The 18,771-nt window shown below is 44.7% G+C and overlaps 2 protein-coding genes across 2 annotated transcripts in view; both read right to left on the bottom strand.

The window, feature by feature from the left end:
- The window catches only part of fbln7 (fibulin 7), a 249,864-nt gene that overhangs the window by 79,273 nt on the left and 151,820 nt on the right, over positions 1-18,771 (bottom strand). The window lies entirely within an intron of this gene.
- ptk7b (protein tyrosine kinase 7b) overlaps positions 1-18,771 on the bottom strand; it is a 120,923-nt gene that overhangs the window by 28,568 nt on the left and 73,584 nt on the right. The window contains exons 5-7 of the mRNA XM_083775386.1: positions 14,842-14,989; positions 4,774-4,904; positions 1,250-1,516 (exon numbers count right to left, since the gene is read on the bottom strand). Of these exons, the coding sequence (XP_083631512.1) occupies positions 1,250-1,516; positions 4,774-4,904; positions 14,842-14,989 (546 nt within the window). The remainder of the gene's footprint in view (positions 1-1,249; positions 1,517-4,773; positions 4,905-14,841; positions 14,990-18,771) is intronic.

Consider the following 18,771-nt stretch of genomic DNA (forward strand, 5'->3'; position numbering starts at 1 on the left):
TTTGTCAGGTGAAACCTAACATATAACAGGCCCATTTTTTAATAGCGAACTAGTCATGATTGACTGCCACCTAAGCCAATGGTATAGTCTGAAACTCCTGTAGCCAATCACGTAGTAGTGACCTAGTCACGATTGGCTGCCTCCTAAGCCCCGCACCGCGGAAGTGAGCTCTCCCTGGGAGAGCCAAAACTTTAAACTACTTCTGTATTAAAACAGGTAAGCAGTGAAAAGAGGCCAGTAGAGTCAAATTATTTTCCTCCTCCTCGGGCCAGTTAGGAGCAGAGCAACTGCAGCTGAGATAGAGATGGCTGACTCCCATGCAAAGGCAATTACAGAAATCAATACGGGAGGAAATGGAGGCATGCAAACAATCTCCGTGTCCTAAGAAGAGAGGAAAAGATTTAAACTTGGCAATGGCTCTAAGCAGGGAGAAGCTACCACCCAAAACAAGTAACAATAAAGATCCTTGTCTTTGTTTTGGAGTGCTAAGTTTTTGCATATGGTGTTGCATTTTCCCCTGTGTCAATATAATAGGTAGTGACTGATTAAAACGTCTAACAGATGTGAGGCGACAGGGCTTTTAAATGGGGACTATGGGTATTTAAAGCACAGACTCTAGTCTGTATGCCACAGAAGTTGCTCAAAATCTTTGCAGATTCAATATGATTTTAACGTTTTAATGATTTTAATGATTTACCATGTGCAGTGGTAGCTTTTGAGTTTCAATGTGTGTGTTTATGAAACACAAAGACACTTGCGTGCACCACTAAACCGAAATCAGTGGTCCAAAGTAACTAACTGCATTTACTTAATTACTGTACTTGTGTAAAATTTTGACATATTTGTACATTACTTGAGTATGTAACATTTTCTGTATTTTTACTTGTACTGTACTGTACTGTACTGTACTGTACTGTACTGTACTGTACTGTACTGTACTGTACTGTACTGTACTTATTTGAAAACTGTAGTTACTAGTTACTTTGTACATTTTGGCAGTTTTCAAAAGATTTTTATACATTTGAAAACTTACGGGTCATTCCGCATGATGAGTACTCTGTACTTTTGTACTTTCACCCAAGTCAATTTTGAATTCTGGACTTTTACTTGCAATGGGGTATTTCCACATTGCAGTATTGATACTTTTACTTAAGTAAAACATTTCAGTACTTTTTTTCCACCACTGTCCGAATAATCCCTTCCTTCTGGGTGTGTCCTGTGTGTGTGTGTGTGCACGTGTGTCACTCACTGGCGATGGTGAACGTCACCTCCTGGGTCCGGCGTCCGGCCTTGTTCTCGGCCACGCAGGTGTAGACCCCCGAGTCGCCCTCCTCGGTGGGGCTGAAGACCAGCTCCAGGCCCTCCTGGTGGACCCGGCCCTCGGACGGGACGCGCTGGCCGGCCCTCTCCCACCACACCTCGGGACGGGGCTGGCCGCGCGGCGCGCGACACGGCACGCGCTGCAGCGTGTCCGCCGTGAACACCTTGGACAGCTTGGCCACCATGTCGTCTATCTCTGTGGGTAGGTAGGCATGGAATAAAGCAAAAATTGTAAATCTCCAAGACTGAAAAATGTAGTGATAATGTTTTAGGGCTGAACCAGCCCGAAGAAATTGTGACATTTCCGAGACCATTCGTGTTTTTGGAAAGTGCTTCTAAACTTGTATTCTATTGCTGGTTTGATTATCTTAAAATAACTAATGACCGAAAATAGCCAACCTACAAGCTCACAAAACGTTGCAGCGTCGAGCTTGTAGATCGGCTATTTTCGGTAGCGAAGCACGCCTTTACGGAAGACACGGAATCCAAATGACGTGAAATCAGTCTTGGCGACTGAAAACTTTAATCCATGGGTAGGAGAGTGAGAGAGAGAGAAGGAAACGAGTGAGAGAGACAGGGGGATAAAAAGAAAGAACGTGCGAATAGGTAGAAAGTGAGATAGACAATAGAAAAAAGTTGGAAGGATAAACAATGGCATTTAGGGGGTATTTAACAATTTAAAATCGAGTTTGGCTTCTTTACATCTGCTAATCATAAAAAAGCATGCCTTCCAAGGAAATGAAGCGTCACAATTTAGGATTCCATGAGTAACCGTAAGCATCCTTAGAGTTCATTCCTCCTGGTGGCTTGTTAGAGTAAAGACTCTTGATGTGTACCGAAGACACACTATCATTATTTGGGGGATTTTGGCGGAAGTACCGTTCAAGGACATCACGTTGATGCTTTACAAATCAGTTTACATTCTCTGTGTTGCGATTGGTCGGAAAAATATCGGATCCGGGGGAAATGCATATCAGACAGTGCTCTAAAGCTTCGAGCACTGTCCATGGTGAGCTGTCACATCACATCGCTAAGGACATGTAACTGTTTATGACGAGAGATAAGGGGTATGGGCTTACGGCTAACGATCAATGTGCTCACAACAACAACAGCCCCCACATGAACCAAGGGTCGTAGAGTGAGAGGGGACGGGTGGCACAGGTTTGGTGTGCTCATGCTACCACCTAGCGAGCAATAATGGAGTTACTTTTCTTATTTGACAAAAGTAATTATTCACACATGTTCTTTCCCCCCATACACACAAATGGCAGCGTTTCAGTATATAAGTGGGAGACGTGGGCATTAAGCCAAGGCCTGAGTGGGGTGACTAACAACACTTTGAATAAAGCCTCCGGTGTGTAAGGAGTAGGACCTTAGGATTTCTACTATACTACAGTATAGTACAATAATGTGTGTGTGTGTGTGTGTGTGTGTGTGTGTGTGTGTGTGTGTGTGTGTGTGTGTGTGTGTGTGTGTGTGTGCGCGCGCGTGTGTGTGGCTCACAAATGGAAGCCATTAAGGCTTTACTGGCCAACGTGCCTCTGAAACAAGGTCGATGACCTTTTTATGAGCCCGAGATCCAAATCAATTAATCCCAGAAAAGTAGGCATTTTTCAGCGGATGAAAGAAGAGAGAAAGAGCTGGATCTTGGAAGGCCAACAGAGAAACGGCTTAGACTGTTTAAAAAGCACGAAACTCTACAGTGACACAATCCCTCCCCCCTGATAATGCCTGGGGGGGATTAACAACAGATTAAGTGAATTAAGGTATTTGAAGAGATCCCCTAGCTCAGTGGGTTAAAACGGCAGGATACAGTTGTACCACGTTAATCCCAAGCCTTGGGGAAATGGGGGGACTTCAGCAGAACGAAACAAGCTGTTTGGAGGACACCATGTACACCGAGAGCTGAAATACCTATCCTAAGCTTATTCAAAATATTATAAAAACATGCACGTACATGCATTTTCAGATGCTCCCTCGGTTGTTAAATTGAGAGACAGAGAGATGAGAAAACCGTGACCTTCACAAAGTAGCTTTTGTTTGTCTTTGGGAAAGGGGAAAGAAAGGCACTCGAGTGTAGATACTCGTGTTTGATTTGCAGATAATTAGCTTGTTGATGCGCGTTTAACTGGATGTTTCAGCAACATATAATCATGTACAGTTAACACAACATGATGTGTATGATGCATACAGTATTATAACGTGCATGCTTTGTGTGTGCATGCGTGTGTGCATGGTGCGTCTGCATGCGCGTGTGTGAGTGCGCAGAGCCACAGATCCAAGCCAAAGCAATACCAACTACGAACCTTGGCATGAACCTTAGCTAAAATTAGAGTGTGGCACTGTTTTTTTACTTTTTTTACACTTTCGCTGATTTAATGAAAATGTGATAGGTAATTAGTGGTGGGCAGTAATATTACTGTAATGTTACTTTACCCAGTAACGATTAGTGTAAGCCAGGTGTTACTCTGCCAAAAAGTTATATTACTCAGGATTTGAATGAAATGTTTTCATACATTTAATTTAAAAGGTCAAGAGAGATTTCTGCTTTATTTTATAGCCTTTTTGGCTGATTGGTGACTCTTACTATTATTATTATTATGCAAAACAAATGTATTCAGTTCTAAAAGAGGCTGGTTAAACATATTGTGTTGTACATCCGTTTTCTTTGGGTGGAGGGGGCAAAAGTGTTATGTAATATAATATGTAGAGTAATATTACTCTTGATTCAAAGTAATAAGTAATATATTATTACTTTTGTAAGGAGTAATATGTAATAACATTACTCTCTTGAGTAATATTGCCCAACACTGGTAGGTAATTACATCACTATTGTGTTGACTTTCTTTGCAACCTGCACCTGAACACTGTGATTTGTTTGGCTAACGCGTCCAATGTCAACACATTCTAATAAAAGAGCAGCTGGTAGCCGCAAACAGCTGTTGAGTGAACAGAGGAGGAAATGGCTAACAGAGGAAAAGGGGAGAGTGGATGAGGAGAGTGGAGGGGGCTCAAAGTCTGCTCTCTGTGGAGGATACAGCTGGGCGGACGTCACAGTAAGGTGCAATGTGATTATCACAGGCCAGATCTAGCCCAAACCACACCAATGGGTCGCCATGCAACTCCTTGCAACCAAACGGTTGCGAGTAGACACATGCAGATGTAGTTGACCATTGAATTGAACCAATTCAATCACTTGGGTCGACAAGCACAACCATGCGCCGACGTTCTTTTGCGTCTCTCTCGACCCATTGGTGTGCTCTGGGCTTTAGCAAAAGACTGAGAGGAGGGCAGTGGAGCTGTGAGGGGCTGACATTAACCCATTACCCTCTTAAACTCAGGTTCCAGTGAGGCAAGCCATTTATCTGTCGCCAGTTCAATAACTCTGTGTGTGTGTGTGTGTGTGTGTGTGTGTGTGTGTGTGTGTGTGTGTGTGTGTGTGTGTGTGTTCACCTGCTATGATAATGGAAGCCTCCAGAGTGACATCAGGACCTCTGGGACCGCGGCCCACACACTTGTAGACCCCCGTGTTTCTGGGCTTGACCTGGGTGATGTGCAGCGTTCCGTTGGAGTACAGCACCACTCTGTGGGGGACAGGAGAACAGACAGTTACAGTACAGCACCACTCTGTGGGGGACAGGAGAACAGACAGAGTTACAGTACAGCACCACTCTGTGGGGGACAGGAGAACAGACAGAGGTACAGTACAGCACCACTCTGTGGGGACAGGAGAACAGACAGAGTTACAGTACAGCACCACTCTGTGGGGGACAGGAGAACAGACAGAGGTACAGTACAGCACCACTCTGTGGGGGACAGGAGAACAGACAGAGTTACAGTACAGCACCACTCTGTGGGGACAGGAGAACAGACAGAGTTACAGTACAGCACCACTCTGTGGGGGACAGGAGAACAGACAGAGGTACAGTACAGCACCACTCTGTGGGGGACAGGAGAACAGACAGAGTTACAGTACAGCACCACTCTGTGGGGGACAGGAGAACAGACAGAGGTACAGTACAGCACCACTCTGTGGGGGACAGGAGAACAGACAGAGTTACAGTACAGCACCACTCTGTGGGGGACAGGAGAACAGACAGAGTTACAGTACAGCACCACTCTGTGGGGGACAGGAGAACAGACAGAGGTACAGTACAGCACCACTCTGTGGGGGACAGGAGAACAGACAGAGTTACAGTACAGCACCACTCTGTGGGGGACAGGAGAACAGACAGAGTTACAGTACAGCACCACTCTGTGGGGGACAGGAGAACAGACAGAGTTACAGCACAGCACCACTCTGTGGGGGACAGGAGAACAGACAGAGTTACAGTACAGCACCACTCTGTGGGGGACAGGAGAACAGACAGAGTTACAGTACAGCACCACTCTGTGGGGGACAGGAGAACAGACAGAGTTACAGCACAGCACCACTCTGTGGGGGACAGGAGAACAGACAGAGGTACAGTACAGCACCACTCTGTGGGGGACAGGAGAACAGACAGAGTTACAGTACAGCACCACTCTGTGGGGGACAGGAGAACAGACAGAGTTACAGCACAGCACCACTCTGTGGGGGACAGGAGAACAGACAGAGGTACAGTACAGCACCACTCTGTGGGGGACAGGAGAACAGACAGAGTTACAGTACAGCACCACTCTGTGGGGGACAGGAGAACAGACAGAGTTACAGTACAGCACCACTCTGTCGGGGACAGGAGAACAGACAGAGTTACTCAAAACGCTCACTGAGGAACCAACAGGGTCATCCATGTGTCCGTGGCAAAGACTACTTGGTTTTAGTTTTAGATTTTCTTTTTTACGCACCATTAATAATGTTCTTATTTTGATCATAAGACCCAATTACTGAATGTCGTATTGTCCCCAGATTTTCTTTCAGAATATGTATGACACTTATTTACTATAACACTATGTCATATTAGAAGTATACTACTAGTACTAGTGGTTCACAACATGTTTTATTTGCTAGGACCCCCTTAACTCTGAGACTGAACAAATGGAACCAAATGGACCTACTCGACTCGTCCATGTGGTTCCATTTGATTGTCAATTCAGCCATGTATCACACATGCACACATGTATCACACATGCACATAATTACTGTATGTGAACTATTTATGGGTTAATTATGTTTTCATGCTTGTTTACATTTCATCCAGCATTGTCATTAAAACTTAACTGAATAATTGAGTCAATGTTGTTGGCCAAACATCCTTGGCCAGTTTGTAGGTTTGTAAATCAATCTGATCTCCAGACACTAACACTATTTTGGCAAGGCTTGCCGAATCAATCTGAGCTGTGAAATGCATTAAAATGAAACGACAACAATACTTTGATAAAGGATAAACCACACACTGATGTTTAGAGTATGGGATAAGCCATCTCAAACAAGTTTCAAGTCTCTGCAAGTAGATTTTCATTCCGTACTGAAAGCAATCCAATGGCTTCCTCAGAAATCAACCAAACCATATGGCATGCTTTGGAAAATGTTGTGCAGTAATGTGAAGTCAATGGGCTAAACATGCCAGCCCATCAGCATGGTCCTTTAGCTCATTAACAGTGTGGATGCTGCCTACAAAAACAGATACATTCACACTGCCACATTTGGGTGATTTATAAACCATCTAGTTTTATTTTACCTATTTAGCATGGCAGATGGATAGGTTTTATGTACACATCCTAAAACTAATAACGGTCTGGGAAAAACAAAATGTATAATAATTTTGTGGTGCCCCTTATGTGGCACCATCTTAATCATCCTGGTTCTGTAAACATAAGCCATCTGGTTCAGGCAGACTAAAGCCCAAATTACACTTCATAATTGCACATGCAAATATAATATTTCTCCGATACGATTATGTTATGGTTTGTTACATGTGAACAATGTCATACTTCAAATTGTTGTAAATTGTAAGACATGCTACAAAATGGTCTGATGATGACTCAGGCCTTCGCTTCCCATAAAACATGATCATCAGGTACTATGATTATACTAGGAGAAAGATTTATTTTCAAATAAAGTGTACAGAAAGCATTAAAATAATGTTTTGTGAGGGTAGGTACCCTCACAAAAAACATGCTGAAATCCTGGTCACTAAACTGCCTCCCCCTGGCCAGCCGGGGGGAAAGGAACTGGTTGGAATAACGTGTTCCTTCCACGCACTACGTCCAACCAGGGAAACTCCCCCCTGTCAGGTGTAAAGGAGCAACTTGGTCACTCAGGCATGAAGGAAGCATGAGTTCAAGTCCGTTGCTCTCCCCTTGTGCCCCATATATGGGGACTAGGTTGGTGGAGGGTGTGTAGAGCCCAGGATCACATTAGATGATTGACACAGGGGTGAAAAATGGGTTACAAAATCGTGGGATAAAAAATATATTAAAAAAATAAATAATAATAATGTTTTATGTGGCCACACTGACCAGTTCATTAAGTATGCCTGGTTTTCAGGTGGGTGGTGAACTGAAGCCGTGCGCACAGCTGTTGTTGTATGATAAAGGGGGAGGGGATGATATTGTGACGTCACTATAGTGTATTTCGATTGGGGCCTTTGACTCAAAAGGCATTCAGGAAGAAACCAAAAATACACAGGGAAGACATTTGAATATTCTAACCACCCCCTGGGGGTCTATTAGAGTAATGTTAACTCCATAGAAAACAGAACAGCACTCCATCTTTAAGTTCATGGGGGCCGTTGCTTTACTAAGCCCAGTGCGGTAGCTAGCTCCTGGCAGGCTGCATACTAAAGAAAGCAGAAGTAATTAAGGTCTGGCCTTTAACCCATTTTGGACTGAGGCCGATTCTAAAAAAATAAGGCTTTTAAATCCTTTTTCTATGTCAGTGGTGCTCAACCTTTTTCATGTCAAGGACCCCCAGAATTATCTCTATTGGGCCACGGACCCCCATCTCAAAATATGTAGTTCCAGGCAGGGACCCCCCATAAGCAAATATTTCAGTTAAAAATGTTCGCTCTGAAACATATATTCAAAGATTTGTGCCACATTTTCACGATTTTTCAAAAATAGCAGACCTACAAGCTCGTAGCATGAGCTAGTAGATCTGCTATTTTCCAATAGCTAAAGTATAACATAATGCTTGAAACACCAAAAGGGGTTCCCGCCAAAAATGGGTTAAGACAGGATGACAGCCTCACCATCCACCAACAACAACTCTAGGCCCCAACACGACTGACAGGGCAGATCAACAGCCTGTCATGACCCAGAGACTCATTATTTTCACGTCTGTAGTTCCCGCTATGGGCTAAATTAATATGGAGGTCAGACTCTCAAGAGGAATAAGTAAAGCTAAACTAGGCAGGCAACTGCTGGATGCTGAATTTTGGGAACGCAGTGTTTCTTAAGCAGAGTCGGCCAAAATAACAAGGGGATTTATGAAGGTCCCGGTTTGGTGCTGCCATGGAAGCCCTGAGGAAAGAGAATATTTCTGTGGTATCCCTTCTGTCTGTGTACCGCAGCAGGGGGGTAACGAGCTTTGGTAGTGTGTGTGTGTGTGTGTGTGTGTGCATGCGTGCGTGCAGGTTTCCAACCCACCAATGGCTAACTGTTCTATGGAACGTTAGTTGGCTCAGGAGTCTAAAGCAACCACATGGCATAGCGATGAGTGACGTCGGTACTTTAATTAACCACAGCAAAAGTAGCTTTGACAGCTAGAGGAATCCTTTAAGCTTGGTTTGTTTTATCAATTTTGCTTATGACATACAACTCTCACTGATAGGTGTGTTATGTTTCCCCCCCCCCCCCCCCTCGCTTATAGCCAAAACAATAGACCTTTTTCACAGCAGCCATTTTTACATGAAATAGTAAGGGTAAATACAGGCGTTACCAATGATGCCAATCAAAGTTCTGTACAATTCCATTCTGGTCAAACAGAGTCAGGGTGCTGCTATTGCATTGTGCCTATTGGCTCACTGGAAAGGCTCTGCTACATTCATCTGTATCCTGACTGCGTTCTCCATCATGATTGGATAAAATTAGTATCCCGGTTTCAGTTTCTGAAAATGCATTTTATTTTCTGTTTAATAAAAAGCTGGAGAGACATCTTACTGATCAAACACTCTACAGCAGTGGTTATCAACCAGTGGTCCAGGGACCACCAGTGGTCCTTGAGGGTTCCAGGTGGTCCCCAGCTAAATGATGGAGAGTTGATAACCAAATAGACCCTTATAGATCTTTAACTGTTGAAAGAGTAAAATGAAACTCTCTCAAGAGTTACATTATTGTTAAACATCTTAATCTACACAATTCTACACAAGTCTACTACAAGTAAGACGCGCAGCTCGTAAATTGCAATAACAACAATAAGAATAAATTACGTACTTTTTTTTCCTTTTTAGTTAGTAATTTCTGTAAGTTTTCTACTGTGTGTGTGTGTGGTTGTTTGTGTGTGTGTGTGTGTGTGTGTGTGTGCTACAGCTGCGCCCTCTGGTGGCGGGCGGGTGGTGTCACAGCGGGACAGACAGACACACAGACAGATAGACACACAGACACACACACAGACATGATCTGCAGGGTCTCATAGTTAGTGCTCATTGCGTTCGCAAAAAGTCTACACAATTAGAGAATGAAGATTTATTTATTTATTTTGATAAATGTTTGCCAAAAGCATGGAATTGTAGACAAAATCTTATCCAATGACAACTAAATATTGTTTAGTTTTTGGTCTGAGAGGCTAAATGTCATCAGATGGTGGTTCATGGCTCAAAAGCCGAATAAATAATGGGCCTTGAAATTAAACAGGTTGAAAACCACTGCTCTATAGCAAATTAGCAATGAGTATTGAGTATTGAGTACAAGTAAGACGCGCAAGCGCGGGAAGCGAACGCAGTGTGTGTGTGTGTGTGTGTGGTTGTGTGTGTGTGTGTGTGTGTGTGTGTGTGTGCGTGTGCGTGCTACAGCTGCGCCCTCTGGTGGCGGGCGGGTGGTGTCACAGCGGGACAGACAGACACACACACACAGACACACACACACACACAGACATGATCTGCAGGGTCTCATAGTTAGTGTTAGTGCTCACTGCGTTCGCAACTATCACAATATAGAGCTTTTAAACACTTATTCTAACCACAGAAAATCACTTACCCTTCCTTTAAATGAAACTGAACCTTAATTACCCTCATTGGTAACCTTTGTATTACCCCGCTATTTCATGTCAGCCGTAAAGGACCATTGCAAGTGTAATTAAAGTGTCATTGTTGTAAGACACTTTTATTTTTTTTACCGAAGCATAAAGCACACCCAAAGTTCACACATCGAGCAACGCGCCTTAAAGACAACATCAAAGAATGTTTTTGCTTGGCGGGTGTGTGTGAAGTGCACAGGTGCAAAGCAGAAACAATCCCCCACAGACAGGCAGCCGTGTTCCATTGCCATCACACCGAGGCCAGATCAATAAACACGACACATAGTATCACATACCAGCCTCTCACCAGTTGAAAGCAACTAAGAACTTTACCTTGTAACAGAGTATTTCTATAGTGCAGTATTGATACTTTTACTCAAGTACAAAATGTGAGTACTTTTCCACCACTGTCCATTGCCATTACACTGAGGCCAGATAGGCCAGATGCCGTGAACAGTAACTAAGTACAATACAAAACAACTCGCCCCTTTACCAACTCGCCCCGGGCGTACAGCCGGCAGAACAGTGCGGTCTGGTATTCCTAAAGTAATCTAAGTAAATTATGCTTGGTAAATTATGTCGCAGCCAGAAATGCAATCCTAGATGGGCCTTGCTAGGGCTAGATGGGCAGGCACGCACTCGCGCACGTGCAAAGCGTTCCTACGTATCCTACTGTCCACTGGAAACCATTTATCTTAAAAGTGATCAAAAACAGCGAATTAAACAATGAAAACAAGTCGGGAATGTCGTGATCCGCAGTCAAACTGTTAAATAAATGCCATTAGTTACTTTACACCACTGCTTGTGAGTGTAGACTAGAGTGTAAGAATGGACGTACAGGCGGCCAATGTAGTGTGTGTGTGTGTGTGTATGTGTGTGCAGTGCGTGCATGCATGCGTGTGGGTGTGTGTATGTATGAGCATGCGTGTGTGTGTGTGTGTACCCATGTGTGCGCCGCACATTATTATCCATTCTGGCGCGGCAGCAGCGATGCTTACTCAGCATTAGTGTTGCAATGTGGGGGGCAGGGGTGGGGGTTTGTGGGGGGCAGGGGTGGGTCACACAGCGCCTGTGTCTGACAAGCTCATTACACAAGCGACTGGGTATTGATGTTCACACACTCCCTTCACCTTCCCTAACTCACTGAACACAATCTCTCCGATCATTTGCTGTGTAGTGTAGGAGGACCCCCCCTGGCCCGCCCTCCCCCACAGCGAACAGGCTTGCATTCAAGAAAGGTGAGGCTTTATACAAATGGCCTATTTTCTTGTGCTCGCATGAGGTGTTTACGTGCAACATGGTGGCCGGATGATTTGGTTTAGTTTATTTATTTAGCACCTAGTTATAAAAAAATAGACATATCAATGAACCAAAATACTGTGCAAGGAAAGGAAGGAGCCAGCTGGCTTATTTGGAATCCTTTCCTTAATGGAAGAGGTCATTCATTAAACAGATTAAAGTAGCAGCTGTGCAATAAAGAAATAAAAACAGAACTGCACAAAAGAGGAGAATAGACAATACAACAAAACACAAAAGAAAAGATAACTCATAAAACTAAATCATGTAGACTACAGTAAGGAAGAAATAAGATATTGCTTTAGATGTTTCTTGAATATTGTCAAGGATAATGAGGACTTAAGTGATGCATCCAGAGAATTCCACAAATGAGGGCCTCTACATTTGATGAATGATGGCCTTGCATTGCTTTGTTTTGTTTATTTTGCCAGGTGCGAAGCAGCCTGGCCTACATTTGCACGCACAACTACTGATGACCGCAAAGACGACTCTAAACACGACCTAGTCACGTTTGGCTGCCTCCTAAGCCAATGGGAGTCTGAACGGCATAACAGCCCGTACTCTGAACGCTGCAACACGGAGCGAGTGGCAACAGCAGCTAATGCTATGAGCTAACTGGAGTTAGAGGAAAGCCATAACAAAACGCAGTGAGTGAACCAACAGAAGAACGTCGGAAACGAACGAAAATGACCACTACAAGAGCACCTGGCAGTTATGACTGTGTCATTTTCTTGTTTTTTTTGGTGGTTCAGCGGTACAAGAACCACGCAGAGCTACAGAGTAACAGACATAGGGAGGGTGGGAGACTAGGCAGAGCTACAGAGTAACAGACATAGGGAGGGTGGGAGACTAGGCAGAGCTACAGAGTAACAGACATAGGGAGGGTGGGAGACTAGGCAGAGCTACAGAGTAACAGACATAGGGAGGGTGGGAGACTAGGTAGAGCTACAGAGTAACAGACATAGGGAGGGTGGGAGACTAGGTAGAGCTACAGAGTAACAGACATAGGGAGGGTGGGAGACTAGGCCGCTTTCGTGTGATGTATAGCCGCGTGGTGCAACAGCAACAACGGTGCTTTGGTCCAGGAATAACATTCCTCTGCGGCGCGCAACATTACCCCTCAAATTCATCTCAGCGTGAGCTGTGATAGCAAACACATAACGGAGAAAGAGAGAGATAGACACAGAGAGTTTTACCATTCGGGAGGATTAATATATGCCACACAACACACACAGCACAGTTAGGTACGGGAGAGAGAGAGAGAGAGAGAGAGAGAGAGAGAGAGAGATATGAGAAGGTAGAAGAGAAGTGAGTTGACATTCCGGAGTAAGGAAGAGAGAATGAGTTGAACAAAGTGTGTGTGTGTGTGTGTGTGTGTGTGTGTGTGTGTGTGTGTGTGTGTGTGTGTGTGTGTGTGTGTGTGGGAGAACAGAACATGTAATGAGTGATGAGGGAGGGAGGTGTAGAACAGCAGGAGAAAGTGTCATACAAGAGAACAGATGATAAAGACAGAGAGAGAGAGAGAGAGAGAGAGGGAGACATGTTCTACATGAGCTCCTAGATTTGTACTTATTTTGTCATTTTGAATTGAGAAGAATTAAGTAAAAGTTAGAACAATGTAAAGACAAGCTCAGCAGAAAGAGAGAGAGAGAGAGAGAAAAAAAAAAGCAGCTAGCAGCTGCAGTTGAACCAAAAACGGACCAAAAACGGACCTTGAAGCTAACACTGGATGCTAGCAGCTAACTGTGGACATTGAAGGCTAAAAGTGTATGCTAACAACTAACTGTGGGCTTTGGAAGATAACAGTGGATGCTACCTTAGAGTATATATATTTATAGAGAAGGCACCCAGAGGAAATCTTGAGGCGAAATTGACATAGTGGCCGAATTAAGGTATTGCAGCCTGGCCCCAAACACATGAACACGCTGTCCGTTGACTATCATTGTACACGTTCACGACGGACGACGCTCGTGCGCGTTCAACGGCAGCGCGTTCATGTGTTTGGGGCCACTCACCATTGCAATCCGTCCCAGAATGCACTCTGTTCCTACCCGGAAGGAGGAGTGAATCCGCCTCATGCGCTTTTGAGCAACTCAATGCAAGTGGATGGGAGGAGAACTCGGGTGTCTTCTCTATAGATATATATACTCTATGGATGCTACCAGTTAACTGTGGACTTTGAGGGCTAACAGTGGATGCTAACAGCTAACTGTGGACTTTGGAAGACAACAGTGGATGCTAACAGCTAACAGTGGACCCAGAAGCAGCTAAGTGTGACAATGGGAAGCTAACAAGGAGTGCTAACAATAACAGTTGAAACTATATGGTACCTATACATACCTATACCTTAGTAACCAAGTACATTTACTTAAGCACTGTAATTTTGAGGTATTTGTACTTTACGTGAGTATTTCCAATTTACAGTACTTTTACTTCTACTCCACTACATCTCAGAGGCAAATATTGTACTTTTTACTCAACTGCAATTATTTGGCAACTTTAGATACTAGTTACTTTGTAGGTTTTGATTATTATTACAAAACATACATTAAATACTTCAACCCTATATACATTTTGGCCATTTGAAAATACCCAATCTACAAGCTCACAATGCGTCGCCCCCACCACTCACTGGTCGGGTGGGGGCAGAGCCATTGAAATACGACAGTTACGACAACTGCGTTCACTTCACGGGGCCAGTCCAATGGCGGCTCTTCTAGACTTCTACATTGACTTCTATTGGCGAAGAGTGACAAGTCCTGGACCAGAAGTTGGCAGAATGCACTGGACTCAGGCAACAGCCTGATGATCTTAAATTCCTTTATTTTAGATAGTTTTTTAAACATAAACATTACAGAGACTTTAGTTGTCACTGTACAATACTTTAAAACAGTTGTCATGTTGCACACTTGCCTAAAATGCTGATATTTGCGCCGCCCCCGTTGAAAACAATGTATTTCAAACTACACACTACAGGACTGCATGTGAGGGAGCACTGTTTTCTGACCCCTCAATGGTGCAGCTATCTCTCAGCTATATGGCTCTGGGTGGGGGGTGCACACACATACCGGGACTTGTTGACCAACAGCTCGTTGTCATGGTACCACTCCAGGGTGGGCGGGGGCTCCGCCGTGAACTGGCAGTGGAAGACCGCCTCCTCGTTCCTCAGCACCACCTGGTTCTCGGGCGTGACCACCGGCCGAGGAAAACTCTTATCTGATGTGGAGGGGGAGTAGAGGAGAGGGGAGGGGGAGGAGAGGGGAGGGGGAGGAGAGGAGTGGGGACTTTAGTACAGTACCCAGACAGCTTCCATTAACACTGCAATAAAACTGTTGGAGGATAAATCCTGCAGGGGGCTGCACCACCAGAACATACTGTAAGTTATGTCTTAAGTTGTGGAGTAAAGACCTTACTAGAGGCTTAGTGACTACTAGTTAGTTTGAAACTAGTGGGTTACTAAAGTGTGTTGCACCACGACTGTTTATGGCATAGCGTAAGTAGCGGACTGTTCTTAAAATAATGTATAGTCGAATAAAATGACGTCACAGCTCCCGGGTCCAATGAAAACGATCGGTTTCTACACTAAGAAAGTAAATCGTCTCTTCACAACAAAGAACAGTTCATTCAGCTAACGGGACTTGGCTGTCGACTCGATCGGATCAAAACATGGATTAAATAATATAAAGACCCTCATCACGTAATTTACGGGATCGGTGGGCGGCCAGACTAAAGCTTTATTTACGTTGTTACGGGAACGTGTTAATAGTTATTTCTACTCCTCCTAGCACTTAATGCTGCCAAAAGGCTTGCTTAAATAGCGGCGTAAAAGCCATTTACGCTATAACTAGGCTAAGTTTTAATTTAGCCTAGTTTTAACTTAGGCTAGGTTTTAACTTAGCCTAGTGGTGCAACCCCCTACAGGTCTCTAAACTGCCTCCCCCTGGCTAGCTGGGGCGCCGCCCTGATGGAAGGGAAAGGAACTGGTACGTGTTCCACTTCCTTCCACGCGCTACGTCCAACCCGGGAAAACTACCCCTCGGTCAGGTGAAAAGAAGCGGCTTGGACTCCTCATGCATGGAAGGAAGCATGAGGTCAGTCCGTTGCTCTCCCCTGGTTGGCAGAGCAAATGTATAGCGCCCAGGATTACATTAGACAATTGTCACTGGGTGGAAAAAATGGGTTAAAAAAATAAACAACAATTTTATATATACAAAACAAAATAATATTAATACAAGCGCGTGCGCGCACACACACACACACACACACACACACACCCCCCCCCCCCCCCATGCTGGGCTTTATTAATTAAAAGCTGGCAACGGTAGAGCGTGGCAGGTAGGCTGCAGTGTGCCTCAGCGGCTCGTGGGCCCGTGGGGGGGCCCTGCTAATAAGGTCAGCTAGTGAACAGAGCATTCCACCAGAAGCAGCAGGCCCAGCGGAGCCATCATCTCTATCACCACAGACCCCTCACAGCGTTTCATCTGCTGTGATAAAAACTAAAGTCTTCTAAATCAGGGGTTCTCAACGTCTTTGGACCCCCGGAAATGCTTTGGCAATGTCTCAATTATAAATATGTACATGTATCCGGCCGCAGGGACCCCCCCAGAAGCAAAGATATGAGTTAATAAACGTTTGCTGTGATGGAATAATATATTAAAAGATTTGCCCATGTTTTCACGATTTTAGCAGAAAGCTCATAGTGCGGCACTCAGTGCCGTGCTATGAGCTTGTAGATCTGCAAAGTTAGCTTGTAGATCTGCAAAGTTAGCTTGTAGGCTGTAAAGTTAAGTTGGTGGAAGGAAGGAAGAGCTACGGTGGCACAGATGCGTCCTTCAGGTCTAAATGGGCTAAACTCCCCCTCGACTCGCTCACCTTGCGTTCAAACAGCAAAGGACTTAAAGATGGAGTGAGTTTTGTACTTTTTCCAGCTATTTTCATTACTTCTTTAACATTTGTTTTCTAATTTAGGGAATGGAATTTCTTAGATATTTCTTTGAAATTCATGAACATTTTAGCTTTTTGGGGTAAAGTTTATAGACTTTTTTTTTGAATGTAGGAAACTAAAAATAAAAAGGCACCCATAAAAATTGGTCAGCGACTCAACCTTGGGTCCCTCCCCAGTGTTTGGGGACGAGTGGTTTACACCGCTCCCCAGCTTTGACTAAAGCTGGCCTGGCCTGACCCGGCCTGGCCTCGTCTGAGCTGGAACTAGGGAAGTGGGAGGCCCTAGTGCAGGAGTATAGGTATCAGTATCAGTATATGACTTATCACAGCTTTTAGCACATTTCTACAGCCCGACTATCAAGCTGAGGCTTAGAGGAGAGTAGGGGGGGGGGGGGGGGGGGGGGGGGGGAGTACAATCATATATAAAAGCTGATTCGATGCAACGTAAATACCCTCTAATCCAGGTTCATGTGTGTTTCAAACTTAACAGCGGAAGCAGTTTGGGAGCCTGACGCAGTGGGATGTCTTACGCTACCGGGTCAATGGAGTAAAGAAAACAAAACAAGAATGACTCAGTCATAACTGACAGGTACAACGAGCTCTTGTAGCGCCCCGATTTCGTTAGTTTCCGACTGAGCTTTCCTCTGGCTCCAGTTAGCTCAAAGCATTAGCTTCTGTTGCCACTCCCTCTGCGTATCATGAAAAAAAAAACCCCATTATGGTCGTCTTTACAGTCGTCGGTAGTGGTGCGCACAGATGTAGTCCAGGGCGCTTTACAAGAAAAAAAAGAAAAGAAAAAAGAATGGAACAGAGCAGAGCGCACCTGGCCCACCCAGACAGACTTTATCAAGGACCTGTGACCATCCATTTAGAACCTGTCTGCTCTAAAGCCCTATAGAGGCGCAAAGGGTGGAACTGGAAACTAGAAACTCAATAATTATCCTCTCTCTTTCTTCCTCCACTCAGGTGTGAATCTCGTGTGTGTGCGTGTGTGTGCGTGTGTGTGTGTGTGTGTGTGTGTGTGTGTGTGTGTGTGTGTGTGTGTGTGTGTGTGTGTGTGTGTGTGTGTGTGTGTGTGTGTCTGTGTGTGTGGGTGCGTGCGTTGCAGGTGGCTAATTAGAGTGGCATGGGGCATCAGATTTCCCTCACAGATGTGCTGCCGTACCTAACGTACTGCCCTCTGTCTTGAGCATAAAGCGAGCACGCACACGCACACGTGCATGCGCACGCACACACACACGCACGAAAGAAAATAAAACGGCCCAGAGGGAACTGCTGCTGTGTCTGCGTTAGTGGCGTAGGAATACAGTCCATACAATATCACACTCTGTTAGTGGCGTAGGTATACAGTCCATACAATATCACTCTGTTAGTGGTGTAGGTATACAGTCCATACAATATCACACTCTCTGCTAGTATCATTATTCTCTCTCTCTCGCTCTCTCTTAAACCATTAAGACCTGGAACATTTGCGTTTAACCATTATAAAACTTTAGCTGTTGAAAAATAGCAGATGTAGAAGCTCAGAGCGCTGTCTGCTATTTTTGAAAATTCGTGAAAATGTGTGGCGCAAATCTTTGAATATATATTCTTTCACTCAAATAGTTCACTCTGGGGGGTCCTTGACTCTTTGGAACAACATACTTTCAGATAAGGGTCTCCCCCCCCCCCCCCCGCCACACACACTCAAACTCACAATCTAAAAACAATCATAGCAAGGCGTGGAAAAAGTGGGAAATATTTATACAGACAGAGTGGGAGAAAATCTAATATGCGGCAGCGGTGATCTGCATTGATTTATTCATTTTGAATGAGGATGCTGCAGGCGCCGACCACGGCAGGTCCTCTGAAGCCTGGAGAGTGTTTGAAAGCATCAACGTGGGATGTGAAACACTCAGGGAAGGATTTCAGTCTGTGTGGGGGATCTGGGATGCATTGCAGACTGCAGAGGCCTGATCACGCAGTCCCAGAAGGACATGAAGCAGGCATACACCTAATACAGTGGTTTTCAACCAGCTAAATGACCAATGATGAGAGTTGGTAACCAAATGGAC

This window comes from Protomyctophum parallelum (assembly GCF_964188405.1).
Source record: "Protomyctophum parallelum genome assembly, chromosome: 10".
Classification (NCBI taxonomy): domain Eukaryota; kingdom Metazoa; phylum Chordata; class Actinopteri; order Myctophiformes; family Myctophidae; genus Protomyctophum; species Protomyctophum parallelum.